Below are 16,520 nucleotides of genomic sequence, written 5' to 3'. Positions count from 1 at the left end.
CCCCTGTTGAAGACCCCTGCTTTAGGATATAAGGTCTGTCATGGCTTTATGTGCATCTCCTAACAAATATTAGACCAGTGAGTTTTATATCCTGGGTGATATTCATACTTCACCAAATAACTGCCTACAGTATGGTCAAAAGATCCTCATCTTGGTTTTTCCCGCTAATAAAACATCAGTCTGAATAATAAGGTGATTTGCTTGAGAAAAGTTGATTATTTTGCTTTTAACATTACAGCAATGCACATTATTCCCTTGTGGCAACTCTGCCCTACAGATGAAATTGAAAGCCCGTCCTCCGTAATAGCCTGTTCCTTAATGCCAGGTTGTTTTACTTGTCGAAGTGCGGGTAGTGTTGCAGGACTGCCCTCTAATAGATTCAGTTACACTTGGAAAATGGATCTTTTATTTGAAAGCGGGGCGAATAATTACGTTATGATTAAGTGTGCGAGGTAATAATCCTAGTCCCAGTGTTACATATCGTCGCTGTCGGGCAGAAACCTCGTATCTCCAAGTTTCAAATGTGTAAGTTTTTTGGGTAAAGCAAAGCCCTGCTTCATCGCACAAGACCGTCGCACAAAACTAGTGAAAACAGCCGATCTACAAGCACACAACGCCTCGCACCCGGCGTTGTGTGCTTGTAGATCGGCTGTTTTCACTAGTTTAGTTGATTTTTTAGATGATGAATGCAAAACGAACGGTTTTGGACATACAAGGTTTCCACCCGACAACGACGATATTATCAGTGGTGGCGGTGTGTGTGTGTGTGTGTGGGGGGGGGTGGTCTTCAATTCCCGATCAACAATCAGACACCATCGCTCAGGAAACTTCCCAGAGGTTTCCTCTGCTCTCTCTTACAAGCCGCTGCCGCTGCCCTCCACGTCGTCCACCGCCAACGAGCGCTTGCGCAGCACCGAGTTGCCGTGGCCGCCGCTCCTCCTGGCCTGCGGGGGCAGAGGTGAGTCATTTACAATTTAGGCATTTAGCAGACGCTCTTAATCCAGAGCGATTTATAAGCAAGGTGATACACAGGGGTGTCGCACCAAATTCTGGGCCCTGGGTTCTTTAACTATTGAAAAATAGCAGATATACAAGCTCAGTTTTTTGAAAAACATATGTTTCTCATGTCAGTGGTGCTCAATTCTTTTCATTAAGGACCCCCGAAATGATATGTATTTGGCCACGGACCCCCATCTCAAAACATGTTGTTCCAGGGACCCCCCCAGAAGCAGAATTTTAGTTACAAATGTCCGCTTAAAAATACAAATATTCAAAGATTTGCACACGACTTTTCAAAAATAGCAGATCTACAAGCTCGCAGTGCGGCACTCAGTGCCACACTGTGAGCTTGTATATCTGCTATTTAGTATAAAATAATTAAGGCCCCCTCCACCTTGGGCCCTGGTAACTCAGTCCCACTTTTCCCCTCCTTGTGACGCCCCTGAACCAGAGCGACTTATAAGCAAGGTGATACATCAATACATCAAATGTACAGCAATAGTCGTCTAAGAAGAACATGGGTAGACGAAGCACCTTTTCAATAAAAAAATGTATAATAACTTTACTGTACAAGTCCAATTTCTTTTTTACTTTGTGCAATTTTCTGCTTTTTTGCTACATCTCAGAGGCAAATTTTATACTTTTACTCCACTACAATTATTTGAAAACTTTACTTACTAGTTACTTTGTAGATTTAGATTATTAATAAAAAATACATTAACCACTGTCTTTCTCCCCCCCCTCTCCCTTTCTTTCTCTCTCCACTCCGCTCTGTGCATCTCCATTTGACACAGGGAGTGAGAGAGAGAGAGAGAGAGAGAGAGAGAGAGAGAGAGAGAGTGCGCGCGCGTGGGGTGCGCTGTGACAGTGACAGAGCCAAATAAGCTGCTATGCCTATCTAGAAACGCTCGGGAAGCTGTCGGCAAGCACTGGAATCACGCACAGATCTTCTCGCAGTGCTTTTCACACACAGCGAGTAAAAACCCCGGCGAGCAAGGCCCAATCTTGCGGCAGATCGCTGCGGCAGATCGCTGCAGATCGCTTGCGGCAGATCGCTGTTGCGAGCGCCAAAATTGGTCGGCGACAGCCGACAGCATAATCGGCTCAAAAAGTCGGGCAGTGTGTTCGAGCCCTTAGTGAGCTTGGAGGTCTGCTATTTTCGATGTTTTCACCAAAAGGCCCTTTTAGAAATGTCAGCCCCTGCCTCTCTAACATTCTCTGCACGTCCCTGGTAAAGAATCTGAGTAGGCCTACTTTTCCCAGCGGTACCTGCGGGGGCAGCGTGGTGGCAGTGGCCCGGGGCAGCTTGGCCAGCTGGCACGGGGCGCGGTACTGCGGCAGGCCGCTCTTGGTGGTGTCCAGCTCCTCTGGGTCCTCCTCCTGGGCGCGCAGGGCGGCCATCACGTCCCGGTCCGAGGGGCTGAGGGTCAGGCAGCCGCACGGCCGGCCCGCGCCGTCCGGCCCCTCCTCCCCGGACCGCTCCTCCGCCTCGTCCTCCACGGCGGTGAAGGCATCGCCCCACAGGCTCTCGCACAGGTCCCTGCCGTGCTGGTATATCTGCACACAGGGGCATCAAAAGTGGGACTGAGTTACTAGGGCCCAAGGTGGAGGGGCCTGGAATTATTCTATACTTTAGCTATTGAAAAATAGCAGATATACAAGCTCAAAGCGAGCTTGTAGTTCTGCTATTTTTGGAGCTGTGTGCAGCTCCCTATACGTGGCTGTGTGGGTCTGTGTGTCTGTGTGTGTGTCTGTCTGTCTGTGTGTATGTAGCCTGACTTCGGCGCGTAACTAGTGCCGCACCATTTACGCCACTCGCGCAATATATACATCAAAATGTGCGGCTCGGCCGGGAATGGTGTTCTATTACCTTTCGTTCCGATCCGCCTTACCATGCCGACGTAATCGGCAAAAAACGACGCTTAATTGTCCCCATTGACTTATAATGGGACAATGCAAGAAATCACTTTCAAGTATTTTTCTCTCGTAAACCATAGGAGCTACAGTTTCAAACCTCGGAGAGGAGATTCATAATGATTTTAAGAATGAATCGAAAAATAATTACATCACTCGGCCTCATGGTGGCGCTATAACGGCCCACTTTACGTTTTGCCCCGTAACTCTTGAACCGTAGATCGGAAAATTAAAATTCTTTTTTCCCTGGATTCCTTGGGTCAAGACGCATCTCCCCATATAGGCCACGCCCATTTGCGCCAGGATAGATTTTCCGCCATCTTGAATTTTCTCCAAAACACACTTTTTGCTCCTTTTCCTACATATTTTCTTCAAATGTCACAAAAATCGGTACACATGATCTACACACACACACACACACACACACACACACACACACACACACACACACACACACACACACACACACACACACACACACAAAGGTTAAAGTCCTTGTCTCCAAATGTACAATAACTAGAACATATTAGAGGCACGCATATATCAAGCATAGTCCTTTCAGAGCATCTTTATTTATTCTTTAAAAGCGAGGCTGCCCCTGGCCCGAAGCCACTTGGTGAAATTGGAACTACTGATTTCCACAAAAAGATGTGCCCCTAACAGGCCTTGAAAACAAACACCCTCTGGTGGCAGGTGTTGCGAGTCATAGGGGTGGGGGTGGGGGCAGGGTTTTCACCTGGCAGCTGCCGCTTCCGCCCTCTTTTGTTTCCCGCTCTGCTTCACCATGCCACGTCTCCCACAGAACCAGCAGAGGCCATCAGCGGACATGACCTTGACAAGCTGGTATCTAGGAGATAACATCTGTACCGTAGTATCCGTGGTGTAAGAGTCGGTGCCGATGCCTATCTGCCTTTATGTGTGTCTGATTCCAGTCAGACGGGCTGATATACAGTATGTTCTCTGAACAGGTCACCTCAAGAGCCCTTTTCCTTATGGACACAATTTATTTAAATGTTTAAACTAAAAGTTACAGTTATAGTGCTTAGTGTGAATGGCCCTTAAGACTGATGACGAAATACTGTAAAGAAAGAGACTAAACCCGCAATTAGGGGTCCGTAGACTAGAGGCCATTGGGCAAACAAAATCAGTATTGACCATCATCTTGGGAGCACAAAGGTGCACAACTAATTCCATGGCTATCCAGTAGTTGTTGAGATACAGTATGTTGTTTTGGGAGTAAAATCATGGCATGTGGAAATTCTGGCCAAACGACAGCTCACCAAATAGTTCACCAAAATACTCTGGAATTCACAAAAGTGCTCAAATAATCCAACCAGTAATTGTAAAGAAAGATAGGTCGTCTGGAAATAAAATGTAGGTGGACTTGAAATAAATGGATGGACCAACCAATCGACCGACAGCCCCACCACTAGCAGTGCTAAAAAAAAAGCCTTATTTCTTGCTGACAAACTAGAGCTAAGCTTTCTGGTTCCTGGAGCATGGCAAATTACAAATGTCTCTAATCGGAAATGTTTGCGGATTAAGGGGAGATATTGCCTAGCGCAAGCGAAACATCCCCATTCACCACGGCTTTAGGCTAAGCAAGGCCTTACGGGAGAAAGTGTGCATGCATTCTTAGAAATGGTTGAGAAAGCTCATTAGTAAAGTGGCAATGATACAGGCTATATGATTCCCAGAGCTTAAGCTCCAATCCTCTCCCACGGAAAGTGACTCATAAGCACTCATTAAGAAAGTGTCACCAATTCACATACCTTTCTGTCCTATCTCATGCTGACACCCTTGCTAGGTTCTTCGTCCATATTAGCCACCTTGCCTCCCCTCTGTCTGTAGCCCTCACTTTCTCTTCCCTGTTGCTCCATTTTCTCCCTCCATGTATTACTTATGCTCCTTATTTCCTTTGTATACCCCCTCCCCCTGCATGTTTCTTCCTGTCTCTTTGAGGGATTAAGGAATGAGTCACTTGGGGGCCTTAAGAAAAACAGCAGCATTGTAGGCCATGTTAAAAGGATATGGAAGATAAAGACTGATGCACTGACTCTGCCATACCCACCATCTGACTGTGTGTGCGCGCGCACGCACACACACACACGCACGCACGCACGCACGCACGCACGCACGCACGCACACACACACATGTTCATGTGCACACAGGCACACACACATACACACAAAGACAGATGCACAAGCACCCACTATTCCCCTGGCAGGCATGGTTAGCTGCCATAGCTAATTCACTACAAGCTCAAGTAGCTTTGGCAGCGAGGGTGTGATCAAATAAGTGAGAGAGGGTGAAATTTCCCAGGGCTGTATCCTATCCTTTCCTATCCAATTTAATGCTATGTTATCTTATCCCATTCTATTCTATTCTGTCCTGGTCTATCTCCAATCAATGGCATTGTCCCAAATGTCAAGCTCCATGACATCCAATTTAAAACATGTGATAAGCTGTGATGGAAAAAACAAAACAAGCATTGGTTCCCTATACAGACCAAAGGTGTGTGTGAGGATGAAGTTATGTGGTGGTGCTGTTTAAAAAACATATTTAAAAATGTTCATTTCACTGGCTAGGCCAGGGGTCTTCAACGTTTTCAGGTCAAGGACCCCTTAGATGAGTGAGAGATGAAGCAGGGACCTTCACAACCTTTTCAGAGATTCCATATTTTAGTTTCATTGTTTGACACAATCATCAGCACAATCATCAATGTATTTTGGATTCATGTCAATTTGTGTTTTCAGATATTTAACCACTTGAACCATCAAGCTGACCTTTCACTATGTACTTAGGCTGCTCTTTTTCCCCTCTACACCAAACCTCCTCTGCGAGGCGTTGTGAGCTTGTAGATCGACTATTTTTGGCTAAAGTTCTCAGAATAGGGACACTAGAGTTCAAGTTGTTATTATAAAAAGGATTGGAAGATTTGGTGGACCCCCTGTAGTAACTCTAGTAGTAGTAACTTTTTTTATAAAACAAATCCTAAAGTTGTCCTAACTATTAAATCGCTAAAGTTTTAGAACACCCACTCCGTTGATTTCAGCCCCTAAATCCTTCTGTAAATATGTTTTCTATGATCCTGGCTGGGGTCCGGATGTCGTGGCAAAATTACGTCATCTGCATCATCTGTATACGTTGTGTATACGTTGGCCAATCACATCGCGGATCATACACACATGATACACTACCGGCCAATCACAGCGTGTCTGGCCGTCTCTTCAGGAAGTAGCCACCCTCAGCTACAGTGTTTACGATGGTGAAGGATTCTTGCCTCTTACTCCCCAAATCCTGGCCAGAAAATTACGTTCTACCCCTCTACGGATTCGTATCGGTCGCGGTGGTTTGCAGCGGTGGTTTGCGGCCCTGCTCCGGTGGTCCGCGGCGACACCGGGCGAAAAACGTCCGAAAAAAGCAATACCGCTACTGACCACTAGTTTAGCAACTTACACAGTATAGCTTTAAGGTATAGTCAATTAGCATAGTCTTTGTTCTCACATTTATTTTTGTACAGCATGTTTATGTTTTGGCAATAAGTATGAAGAATATAGTAGCATGCAAATCCAAACCATTCAGTTGTTGTGTTTCAAGTCAGGAAACGATTCCCTTTCATCTGCAGGCAGGCTAATGTATTTAAGGTGCTATATTCTATACAGTAACTGATACCTCCAATAGCAATCTGATAGCAACAAGAGAGAGAGAAAAAAAAAAGCAGCAGCATATAAGAGATAATATTCAACAACAGAGAAAGACCTTGTCAGTGGAATTGCGTTGCTAGGGAACAGCTTGGGTCCACGTTTATTTCCTGTCAGCTGCTGATATTCACAAGTAGTGCAACACGAAATAAACCTGGAACCATTTAGAATGCTTATGTTATTAAGAGTGACAAGGTTTAATAAGATAAGTTAAATATGTTATGCCATATGGCAAAACACAATAGAATTAGAATAGTCTACTTAACAAAGACTATGCTGCTCTGAAATTCTAATTCAATTAAGCAATTAGCACATCTGAAGCTTATTTGTGTTCTTCCAGGTCTGTTTGTTAAAAAAGACATGACTGTCTGGGTACTGCAAGTATTATTAGAATGCCTCTGGTTAGAGGCGTAACACAGTGGTGTGTGTGTGTGTGTGTGTGTGTGTGTGTGTGTGTGTGTGTGTGTGTGTGTGTGTGTGTGTGTGTGTGTGTGTGTGTGTGTGTGTGTGTGTGTGTGTGTGTGTGTGTGTGTGTGTGTTCCGATGTCAGTTCTTATAGATGTTAGAGGTAACTGACTAATGTGAACACCTGTCAGCATGCTGGCTTTCCAAACTGATGGAAAAGGCCATCAATGCTAATGTGACCAGGAGAAATAGAGAGAGAGAGAGAGAGAGAGAGAGAGAGAGAGTGAGAGAAAGAGAGAGAGATTGCCGGAGGGGAATTCACAAATATTATTCAAACTCACATGATGGATTTGTGTGTGTGTGTGTGTGTGTGTGTGTGTGTGTGTGTGTATGTGTGTATGTGTGTATGTGTGTGTGTGTGTGTGTGTGTGTGTGCGCGCGTGCGCGCACACGCTCACGCGTGTGTGTATTTGCACGTGCGGTGCTGATTTATGTCTGTGTGCGTGTGTCGTACATGCATGTGTGCCTGTATCTCAGTCTCTCTTTGAAGCTACTCCCCTATTTTCTAATTTAGTTTCTAATCATCGTCTGAGATCAACCCGTGAACCCATAATGTGTAGTACGAATGTGTAGGTATATCTGAGTCTGTGTGTGTGTGTGTGTGTGTGTGTGTGTGTGTGTGTGTGTGTGTGTGTGTGTGTGTGTGTGTGTGTGTGATTGTGCGTGCGTGCGTGTGTTCGTGTGCATGCATGCATGCGTAGTTTCTATATCTCTGTCCGCACTTGTGGGAATGAATTAGTGAGCATATGCATATACTCAATTTAATCTACTAGGGAGTCAGAATTTACAAAAATAACCTATTTGTATGTTATACAGATACACACATACAGTAAATGCGCACCTGCAGCGAGGGATGCTTTCAAGTGAATAATGTTTGTGCATGCCTGCGATTTAAGCTTCCCTGTGGAGTACATCACCCCCCCCCCCCCCCCCCCCCCACCCCCACCCCCACCCCCACGCACGCACACACACCCCAAAATGCTGTCAGCTCAATTTACCGTTGCAGATGCTGCGAATGCTCACGTTCCTAATTTCCTGCAGTCTCAGAGGAAGACACCAAGTCAAGCATTGCCACTCTGAAATCCAAAACGGTCTCTGGGGGAGGGAGCCACTTGTACGTGACAAACTCCCGAGTGTTAATTTAACTCATATAGTGTAAAGACAGACCCTTGCATGGGCATTTTTACACTCTTGAAATGAACTGGAGTTTGGAGCACTGCTGCTGCTGCTGTGCTCACAATGGCAGATGTGGTTTATTGGGCTGCGTCTAAGTCAGTGGTTCTCAAAGTGGGTTCCAGGGACTATGTGGGTTCCTTTATAGGGGTCTAAATTGACCCGTACTAGTCTGTAACTCTGACTCTACAAATGGAACCATCCATTTGTTCACTGTCAGAGTTAAGGTGAGACCTTGAAATTTGAAAGTTTGAGAAACACTGGTCTAAGTGGACTGGATGTTAGGGACTCATCATACCCCCCTTTTCGATTCTCAGCCTTTCTTGAATTCTCGATCAGGCAAGGGTCCCCTGTGGCATTGGAGGTTCAGCTGAGAGCAATTTTTGAGCGGTGGTAGACCGCTCCATAGCATGGCCGTGTGTGTATCCGTGTATGTATCCGTGTATGTATGTGTGTATGTAGCCTGAACTACCACTCAGTGACCAGAGAGGGTGCTCTTGAGTCTAGTCTGAGCATCAACTGCAATATTCTCTCTCTCTCTCTCTCACACACACACACGCACACACACACGCACGCACACACACACACACACACACACACACACACACACACAACCACCGCTCAGTTCACACGGGTGTGATTTTTATGTAATGGCCCCTGTTCCCTATTTGTGCTATCCTCAAGGTTCAAAGTACTGTGGTATAGGGCTGCAACTATTGATTATCCTCATAGAGATCATTCTATCAATTACCTTTTCAATTAATCAAATAATTGAGAAGCATGATTTTCATAATTTCTTAAAATGTTTTGTATATCACTGAATCAACATAGAAAATATTTGAATAGATATTTTATGATTGGCTTAATCGATTAGTCTGATCAACCACTTAAGCCCTATGTAGTACTTGGCTAAAATAGTTGATTCACAAGCCATAGCCTGCCCACTGTGTATTGCAACTTTTGTTTTTCAACAAAGATTGATTTAAAAGGTTGTTTCTGTTTCTAATGCTAAAATATTCTCTGTATGAATTGCAATGTATGAATAGAAAATGTTTACACCCCTGAAAATAGGGCTAGATCAGGACAGCCATAGAATTACAATTATATCACTGGCTGTCCTGATCTAGATTCACACACATAATAATAATAATGTAAGATTTGAGCGAGGAAAGGCCTAAATATTTCATAGGCACCAAAGTGTGTATGTGTGCACACACACGCACGCACGCACGCACGCACGCACGCACGCACGCACACACACACACATAGTGAGAAATTACCTGTATCTCAGTCTCTCTGTGATCAACCAGTGAACCCATAATGTGTAGTAGGAATGTGTAGGTATCCGAGTCTGAGTCTGTGTGTGTGCGTATGCGTATGCGTGTGCGGGTGCGTGTGCGTGTGTGTGTGTGCGTGCGCTCCAGCGTGTGTGTATTTGCACGTGCAGTGCTGCTTTATGTCTGTGTGCGTGTGTCGTACATGCATGTGTGCGTGCGTTTGTGCATGTGTGCACCAGTACTGTCTCTCTGCCTCTCTTCATATCAGCCAGCCAGCCTCTGTCCACTGAAGCACGACCTAGTCATTTTATGACAGCCAAGCCCCTCACCAACACAACTACACCCACCGCACTGCCCACTGCAGCTCAGCGTCTGGCCCACAGTCTGGGTCTGGGTAGAAATGACCTTGAGTTTTGAGGTCAGTCAACAGCATGCCAACCTCTGTCTGCCACAGGACAAGTGACGCATTGTTGATCGAGCCAAAAGCAAAGTATTTTTTTTGGCTGAAGTGGACATGCTTTGGCTAAATCTTAGCCTGGGAAATTTGCATGCATAACAAGTATTTAGGTCAGTAGACGACAGTTCACATGTTTTGTTTCAGGCTGCAGTTCCAAAAAATAACGTCACGTAGGCTGAAGAGGTACAAGAGAAGAATCGACAGTGCACAAGAGAGATTCATTGTGCTTTTTAACCCGGGGGACCTGATTCCTAAACAGTATAATCCTCATTGTCACTCTATCCATTTGAGACTTTCTACTGACTGTAGAAAATGATGCATTGTCACCGCTTACCTGCTGATACTGAACACACGTCCCAGTGCAGTTCTGGCCCCTGGGGTCTGTGGCCCATTTACGTGCACACGTCAAGTCCACCCTGCAGGCCTCAAACCTGGAGAAAAGGGTCAAAACTAAGTAAGCAATCCAGTACTATCTTTTTAAATGATTTTGTAACTCAGGGGACTGCCCATAAGTCAGAACTCTCATTAGTCCTACATCTCATTTGTCCAAATTTAGTTAGGGTTAGGTTAGGTTTTAGGGTTAGGTTTAGGCATAGTTTTACTGAGGTTAGGGTTAGGGTTTGGGTTAGGTTTAGGCATAGTTTTACTGAGGTTAGGGTTAGGGTTAGGTTTAGGCATAGTACTTTTCACCAGGTTAGCATCACCAGATTCTGACTAATGGGATGTAGGAACAATGACATTTTGGACTAATGCCATGGCACCACAACTCAACTGTATTTCTCATACAATAGTATAGTTCCTTCAAAGATGTATTGTATATTGGAGTGCTAAGTTGCTAATGTGTAATTTGAGGCACTCTGATACATAGGAATTACATATACGTATGTAGGTCTATATGTAGGTCTTAATACAAACTGCACAGGCTTATGCACACTGATAAAAAACATTAGGTTAGAGGTACCGTCATATCAGGTTAAGAGGTACTCTAGCATCAGTAACTACACTAACAAGCAGGTTGGGCGTCCACGGGGATATAAAAAGGAGACAGGGACAGACGTAAACAACAGGGACATGTGCTGATCATGATCAGGATGTCCATGATCACAATCTGTTGGCTCACCAGTCACGGCAGAAGCTGTGGCAAAGAGGCACCGCCTGGATGTAGGATCGCTGCTGGGGGTGCGGCCAGCGAGCCGCGTCAGGGGAGCAGCGGTAGAAACAGGACACGCGCATCAGGAAGCCCTCACAGCTATGGACGGAGTGGATGTAACCAGAGATAGATAGATAGAGAGAGAGAGAGAGAGAGAGAGAGAGAGAGAGAGAGAGAGAGAGAGAGAGAGAGAGAGAGAGAAACATGGTGGATTAGTAAAGAGGACAGAGAGAGTGATGCACGCTTTAATCACTTTTAACCTGGTGTCCCTATTTTGTGCATGTCATTAAACATTTTCTAAACACTGTCAAAGATTTCCCCCAAATAATATTGCAACCTCCCAACGCATTGCACTAGCTTTGGAGCACGACACCATCATACAATGAGACATAAAATAGGCATAGAGCTTCAGTGGTTAAAGTATTAAATTCTATACACACATGAATGAGTCAAAGCAGGAAGGCTCTGTTGAGACAGTATTCTGTGACTTACGCAGGGCTGAGATTCCCACATTTGTCCCAGGCAGCATTCTTATTGTTGCCATTGGGAACATGAGAGATGTCGTTGATGTCATCTTCAGTGCAACAAGCATCTAGAGAGTCGGAACATGGAAATGTGTTTGAAATTAGCTTACAGGATTTGTGTCATTCTAGAGCAGTGGTTCTCAACCTTTTCAGGCCGCGACCCCCAAAATAATCATATTTTAACTCTCCCCCCCCCCCCCCCCCACACACCCACCCTGACGAGCACTAAGAGTTGAGGCATTACATTTTAACACAGTTCTATTGTGAAAATAGCCAATCTAAATGCTCACAGTAGATTGGCTATTTTCACAATTTCTGCCTCTAATATTTTTGAAAATTTGACCCACAGGTTGAGAACCACTGTCCTAGAGCACACGTCATTGGGCATAACAACTATTTTAAAATCATTTTTAATAGAGAATATGAGATCATTACATGACATATGTAATAAGGTAGTCACTCACTATCAGCATACAGGGCACAATCTTTCAGGTGTGGCTCCGGGCTAGGTGTGGCCTTGTGTTTGCCATCTTGAAGACACACCCCCTCCGAGCAGATGCGACCAATCAGAGCAGTCACCAAGTAAGCACAAACCAATAGCAGCGAGTGTGAGTTGATGCCCATTTCTTCAACCAGCAACAGACCTATAAAATGTTAGCTGGGTTTCAGCACCATGGACAGTGACAAACAGGTGAGATATTGTGCACACATCGAGCTGGACTACACATAATGGTTGGGTCAAAAGGGGCATTTGTTTTGCATGAAAAACATTCCTTGGGCTAAAAAACGGCCAACAACACTATGGTTTAGTGATGAGTCATCAATTTTCACAGTCTTTTAGGGTCCGTTTTTAGCCCAAGGAATGTTTTTCATGCAAAACAAATGCTTGCAATGGATTCAGAATAATTAAAAACCCCTAGTTTGACCCCCCACATCCCACTTAAAGCAAGATTTTTGGGTAGGCATTTTTTCCTTTATAGTGTAGGTGAATGAGACTGAAAATTACCCTAGCTGTCAAACATTTTCCCAACCATTTTGAAAAATACACCCCGGCCAAATTTGTTTAATAACCCTCCTAGATGACAAATCCATTGAGAAACGGACCTTCGCTCTCCACGGTCACGGAACTGCCCCTTTTGACCCAACTAATAATAGGGCAAGGGTCTTCAGCGGTTTCCAGGCCAAGGACTCCTTATTAGCTGAGAGAGAGATGAAGCAGGCACCCCCACTACATACATAATGTATAAAACTGTGTTGCAGATTAAACCTTTTTCATAGATTTCATAGACTTGTTTGACAGAACTATCATCAGTGCATTTACCACTTAATCAACAATAGGCTACCTTTGGCTCTTTTTTCCCTCAACATCAAATCACTTTCCCGAAAATAGCAGGGATCTGCTATTTTTTACTAAAGTTCTTCTCAGAATAGGAATGCTATAGGGTTAGTTACTGTAAAAAGAAAAAGTTGAGGGTAGAGTTGTCAACTGGTTATATAATCTTGTCAGATATATTATGCTTAATCTTATATTATCAATATTTACCACAACTGACTGTATACTTTTTTAATCTGGAATACGTTTCAGGAAACCTCCACTTAGCCTAGTGTATAAGCCCTTGTGCCATTTGAACTACAGTAATGCCCAACAACACCTAAAGTTGTATGTTTTTATTTGTGTGTTTTGTTTAGGATACTGGTATGTTCACAGGATACTTTTAGCTTGCATTTAGCCTAGTTGTAATCTGTAGCACGGACCCACTGATTTTATGTTAACCCAAGACAATTTTAGGCCTACGTATAGTCTATAGTTTGTCCACCGGCCTTTCCCTTTCTGTTGTTCAATAGCATAGTCAGCTCTGTCTAATTTGATGACATATTATGGCAGCAGGGGGTGGGTATGGCAGGGGTATGCAGCTACCATACCCTGGGTCCATGGGGGGAAATAAAAGTTACTTTTAAATATAAATCCATGAATGTCTCTTTGTCTATCTGTTCTGGTTATTATGTTGTTAAATTACAGTAAAATAACTACACATGCAAAATTTAACAAAGTGGTCACTTTAACAAGGTAGGCTATTGTGGCACGTTTACTAACATGCCAAGTTTAGCGGCACTTGAACAACCATTCCAGGCTGCCATATACAGTAGGCCCCTGCACGGGCCTAAAATGTGGGCCCGGGCCCGGCCCTGGCCCGTGGACTTCAGTCCAGGCCCGGCCCGTGGCCCGTTTGGTGCTGCTATTTAAAGCCCGAGCCCGGCCCGAAGCCCGTCACCTTATTATTAATTAATTATTTGTGTGCGCTGCGCGCTGCTGCAGCTACACTCTCAAGGGGAGTCCATACTGTCACAGACCACCGAAATTTGCGTCGGAAAGGTCCAGTTCAACTACAAAATGACATCTCTTGCAACTTCTGAAAAGGATTACTCCTAATTTGAGTTCGGAAAGCTGCACGCACGTCAGAAAGTCGAAACTTTCCGACGAAAACTATGGTCGGAGAGGACGGAGACTGAGAGATGTATGTACAGCCCTCTATAGCTGTGCTCGTCTTGCGCTCTGATTAAAAGAAAGAAGTCAACACAACACAACACAACACAACAGCACAGCAAGTAATTACACACACATCACATCACAACGCAAGAAATCTTCCTCCACCCACCGTTTGTTATGTTACTGTATATCTTCACAGCAATTAGATATTGATATTATTGTCGGCTTGCCGCCCGTGGCCATCTCGTAAAATACAGAGTATCGTCGCACGCATCCCGTAACTGATACGGGACTCGGGAGGTCGGGGAATCATTACAGGGCGATTTATTTGAGAAATGACGGTGAAATGGGTGAAACTGCAGTAGTGCTCCTAATGTTCTAGTCTCGCTGTGTTCGCAGAGTCGCAGAGTAGACTTGTGTGACTGTGAGAAGAAAGAAAAGCCGTCAAGCCCTCGGCTCGTTGCGGCTCTCCATTGGCTAATGTACTCATGTCACGACCAATCAGAGCCGTGGTTGCTATAGATACGGATAGAACCCATAGCCTAGAAGGCTATTAGCCTAGAAGGCTATGGGAGGCAGCACTCACTCACACACCACACTCCATTCTAGCTAAGCGCACACACAGAGACGTCATGTGTGAAATTCACAGCGCGAAATGTTCCGAGCATGGTTCTAAGCCCGGGCCCGGCCCTAGGCCCGTTGGTGAGTTTCGAAACGAGCCCAAGCCCGGCCCGTTTTGGCGGGCCGGGCCGGGCCCTGGTCGGGTCCCGTCGGGCTTGCAGGGGCCTAATATACAGCCCAAGAAACCGTAGAAACGGAGGAAAATAGAATGTACTTCTTAAAATAAATGTATCATGCCTGTAGCATACAATGACGTGTCATTATGACACCAGTCATCATGTTGTCATGCTTTTTCTGAACTGACGCCACTGTAATGGCAGATGAATCCATGTCTGTGCCGGTTAAGATTATTTTTTATCAAAGCAATAATCTAATTTAATTCTTGGCATCGTGGCATCTTTTAAGACTGTAGCCTATATACACTATCAAAATAGCATCAGTGCTGCGCAACAGTCAAAAGACATTGATTAGGCTGTCATATAGGAATTAATCCAGAAACAGCAACGGTAAAACTGTGCGCCCGATTAAAAAATTAAAAAATAAAAAGCAGCGGTTCCCAAACTTTTCAGGTCGGACTCGAGACACAAAACAAGAGACATCCAAACATAACGTTCTGCGGTCAGTGCTCTGCGCTTGTAGATCGGCTCTTTACACTTTCTTTTTATTATATTTTTAAATGTAGCCTATACAATTATTATTTTGTAAAATTATTTAAAACTAATATTTTTGAAATATAGCTAGCCTACACAGGAAAATGGGATTTTTTAGCTTCAGTCGTGCCCCATAACAATTGTTCCGTGACGCACAAATGGGTCCCAAATCCCGAACGACTGTGTGTGTGCTGTAATTTACCTAACCATGTGTCGCTATATTCCCGAGGCTATTTGCACGCATGCTTTGATGCTTACCTGTAACCTGTCGGTGAGAGTAGCCTAAAGATGCTCCGACAGAACGGACGTGTGCTCTAATGTGCTGTGGTGGTGCTCACTCAGCTGTCTCTGCTGTGGTATAGCGTCGTGCTGTGTGTCCGTGTCAGTGCGCAGCTCTTCACCGAGGCTCTGCTCTGCTGTTCTGATCTCTGATGCCCACGAGCCTGCCAGACCTCAGTCAGTTCCTGCCACCAAACATTCTCTCCCTCCCATCCTGTGTGGAAGTCTCTCTCTCTCTCTCTCTTCTCTCTCTCTCTCTCTGTGTGTGTGGGTGTGTGTGTGTGTGTGTGTGTGTGTGTGTGTGTGTGTGTGTGTGTGTGTGTCTCTATGTGCCTCTCTCTCTCTCTCTCTCTCTCTCTCTCTCTCTCTCTCTCTCTCTCTCTCTTCCTCTGTCAGTCTGTCTGTCTGTCTGTCTGTCTGTCTCTTGCACTGTCACTCTCACTCATTCTATTCTATCTCTGTCATTCTCGCTTGCTTGTAACTTGCAAAATAACTTGCATGTTAATTCAAATACTTACAAATACCGTACATACAGCATATTAGTCCATCCAATGTTTTTCTTCTGTAGCTGGTATACTGTATATGCTGTACATATTCTACATGAGCCTGCTACTGTGTATGTGTATGAATGTGCGTGGCTCATGCAGGCTGACCATGGCCCATTTGACCCGAGGCAGTGCATCGTCCTTGGCTGAAAGTGCATCATTCAATTCACAGCAGGTGTTGCTGAGTCACACCTGGCCTCCTGCACACCCCACAAACACACACAAACACGCACACACGTACGCACGGGCACACACACTCTCACACACACGCGC

The 16,520-nt window shown here is 44.9% G+C and overlaps 1 protein-coding gene across 1 annotated transcript; it reads right to left on the bottom strand.

Annotated features, from left to right (window-relative positions):
- Nucleotides 1-854: 854 nt before the first annotated feature.
- On the bottom strand, nt 855-12,288 carry rtbdn (retbindin; the record flags this gene model as incomplete). Its single annotated transcript, XM_080723715.1, has 6 exons — nt 855-944; nt 2,269-2,556; nt 10,325-10,421; nt 11,111-11,239; nt 11,633-11,732; nt 12,129-12,288. 6 exons carry the CDS (start codon nt 12,286-12,288, stop codon nt 855-857), a joined length of 864 nt encoding a protein of 287 aa, XP_080579841.1.
- Between the last annotated feature and the right edge of the window lie 4,232 nt (nt 12,289-16,520).

The sequence above is a fragment of the Nannobrachium achirus genome (assembly GCF_963921795.1).
Source record: "Nannobrachium achirus genome assembly, chromosome: 4".
Taxonomy (NCBI): domain Eukaryota; kingdom Metazoa; phylum Chordata; class Actinopteri; order Myctophiformes; family Myctophidae; genus Nannobrachium; species Nannobrachium achirus.
Note: the sequence above shows the minus strand (reverse complement) of the source record. Positions and strands in the feature narration are given on the sequence as shown.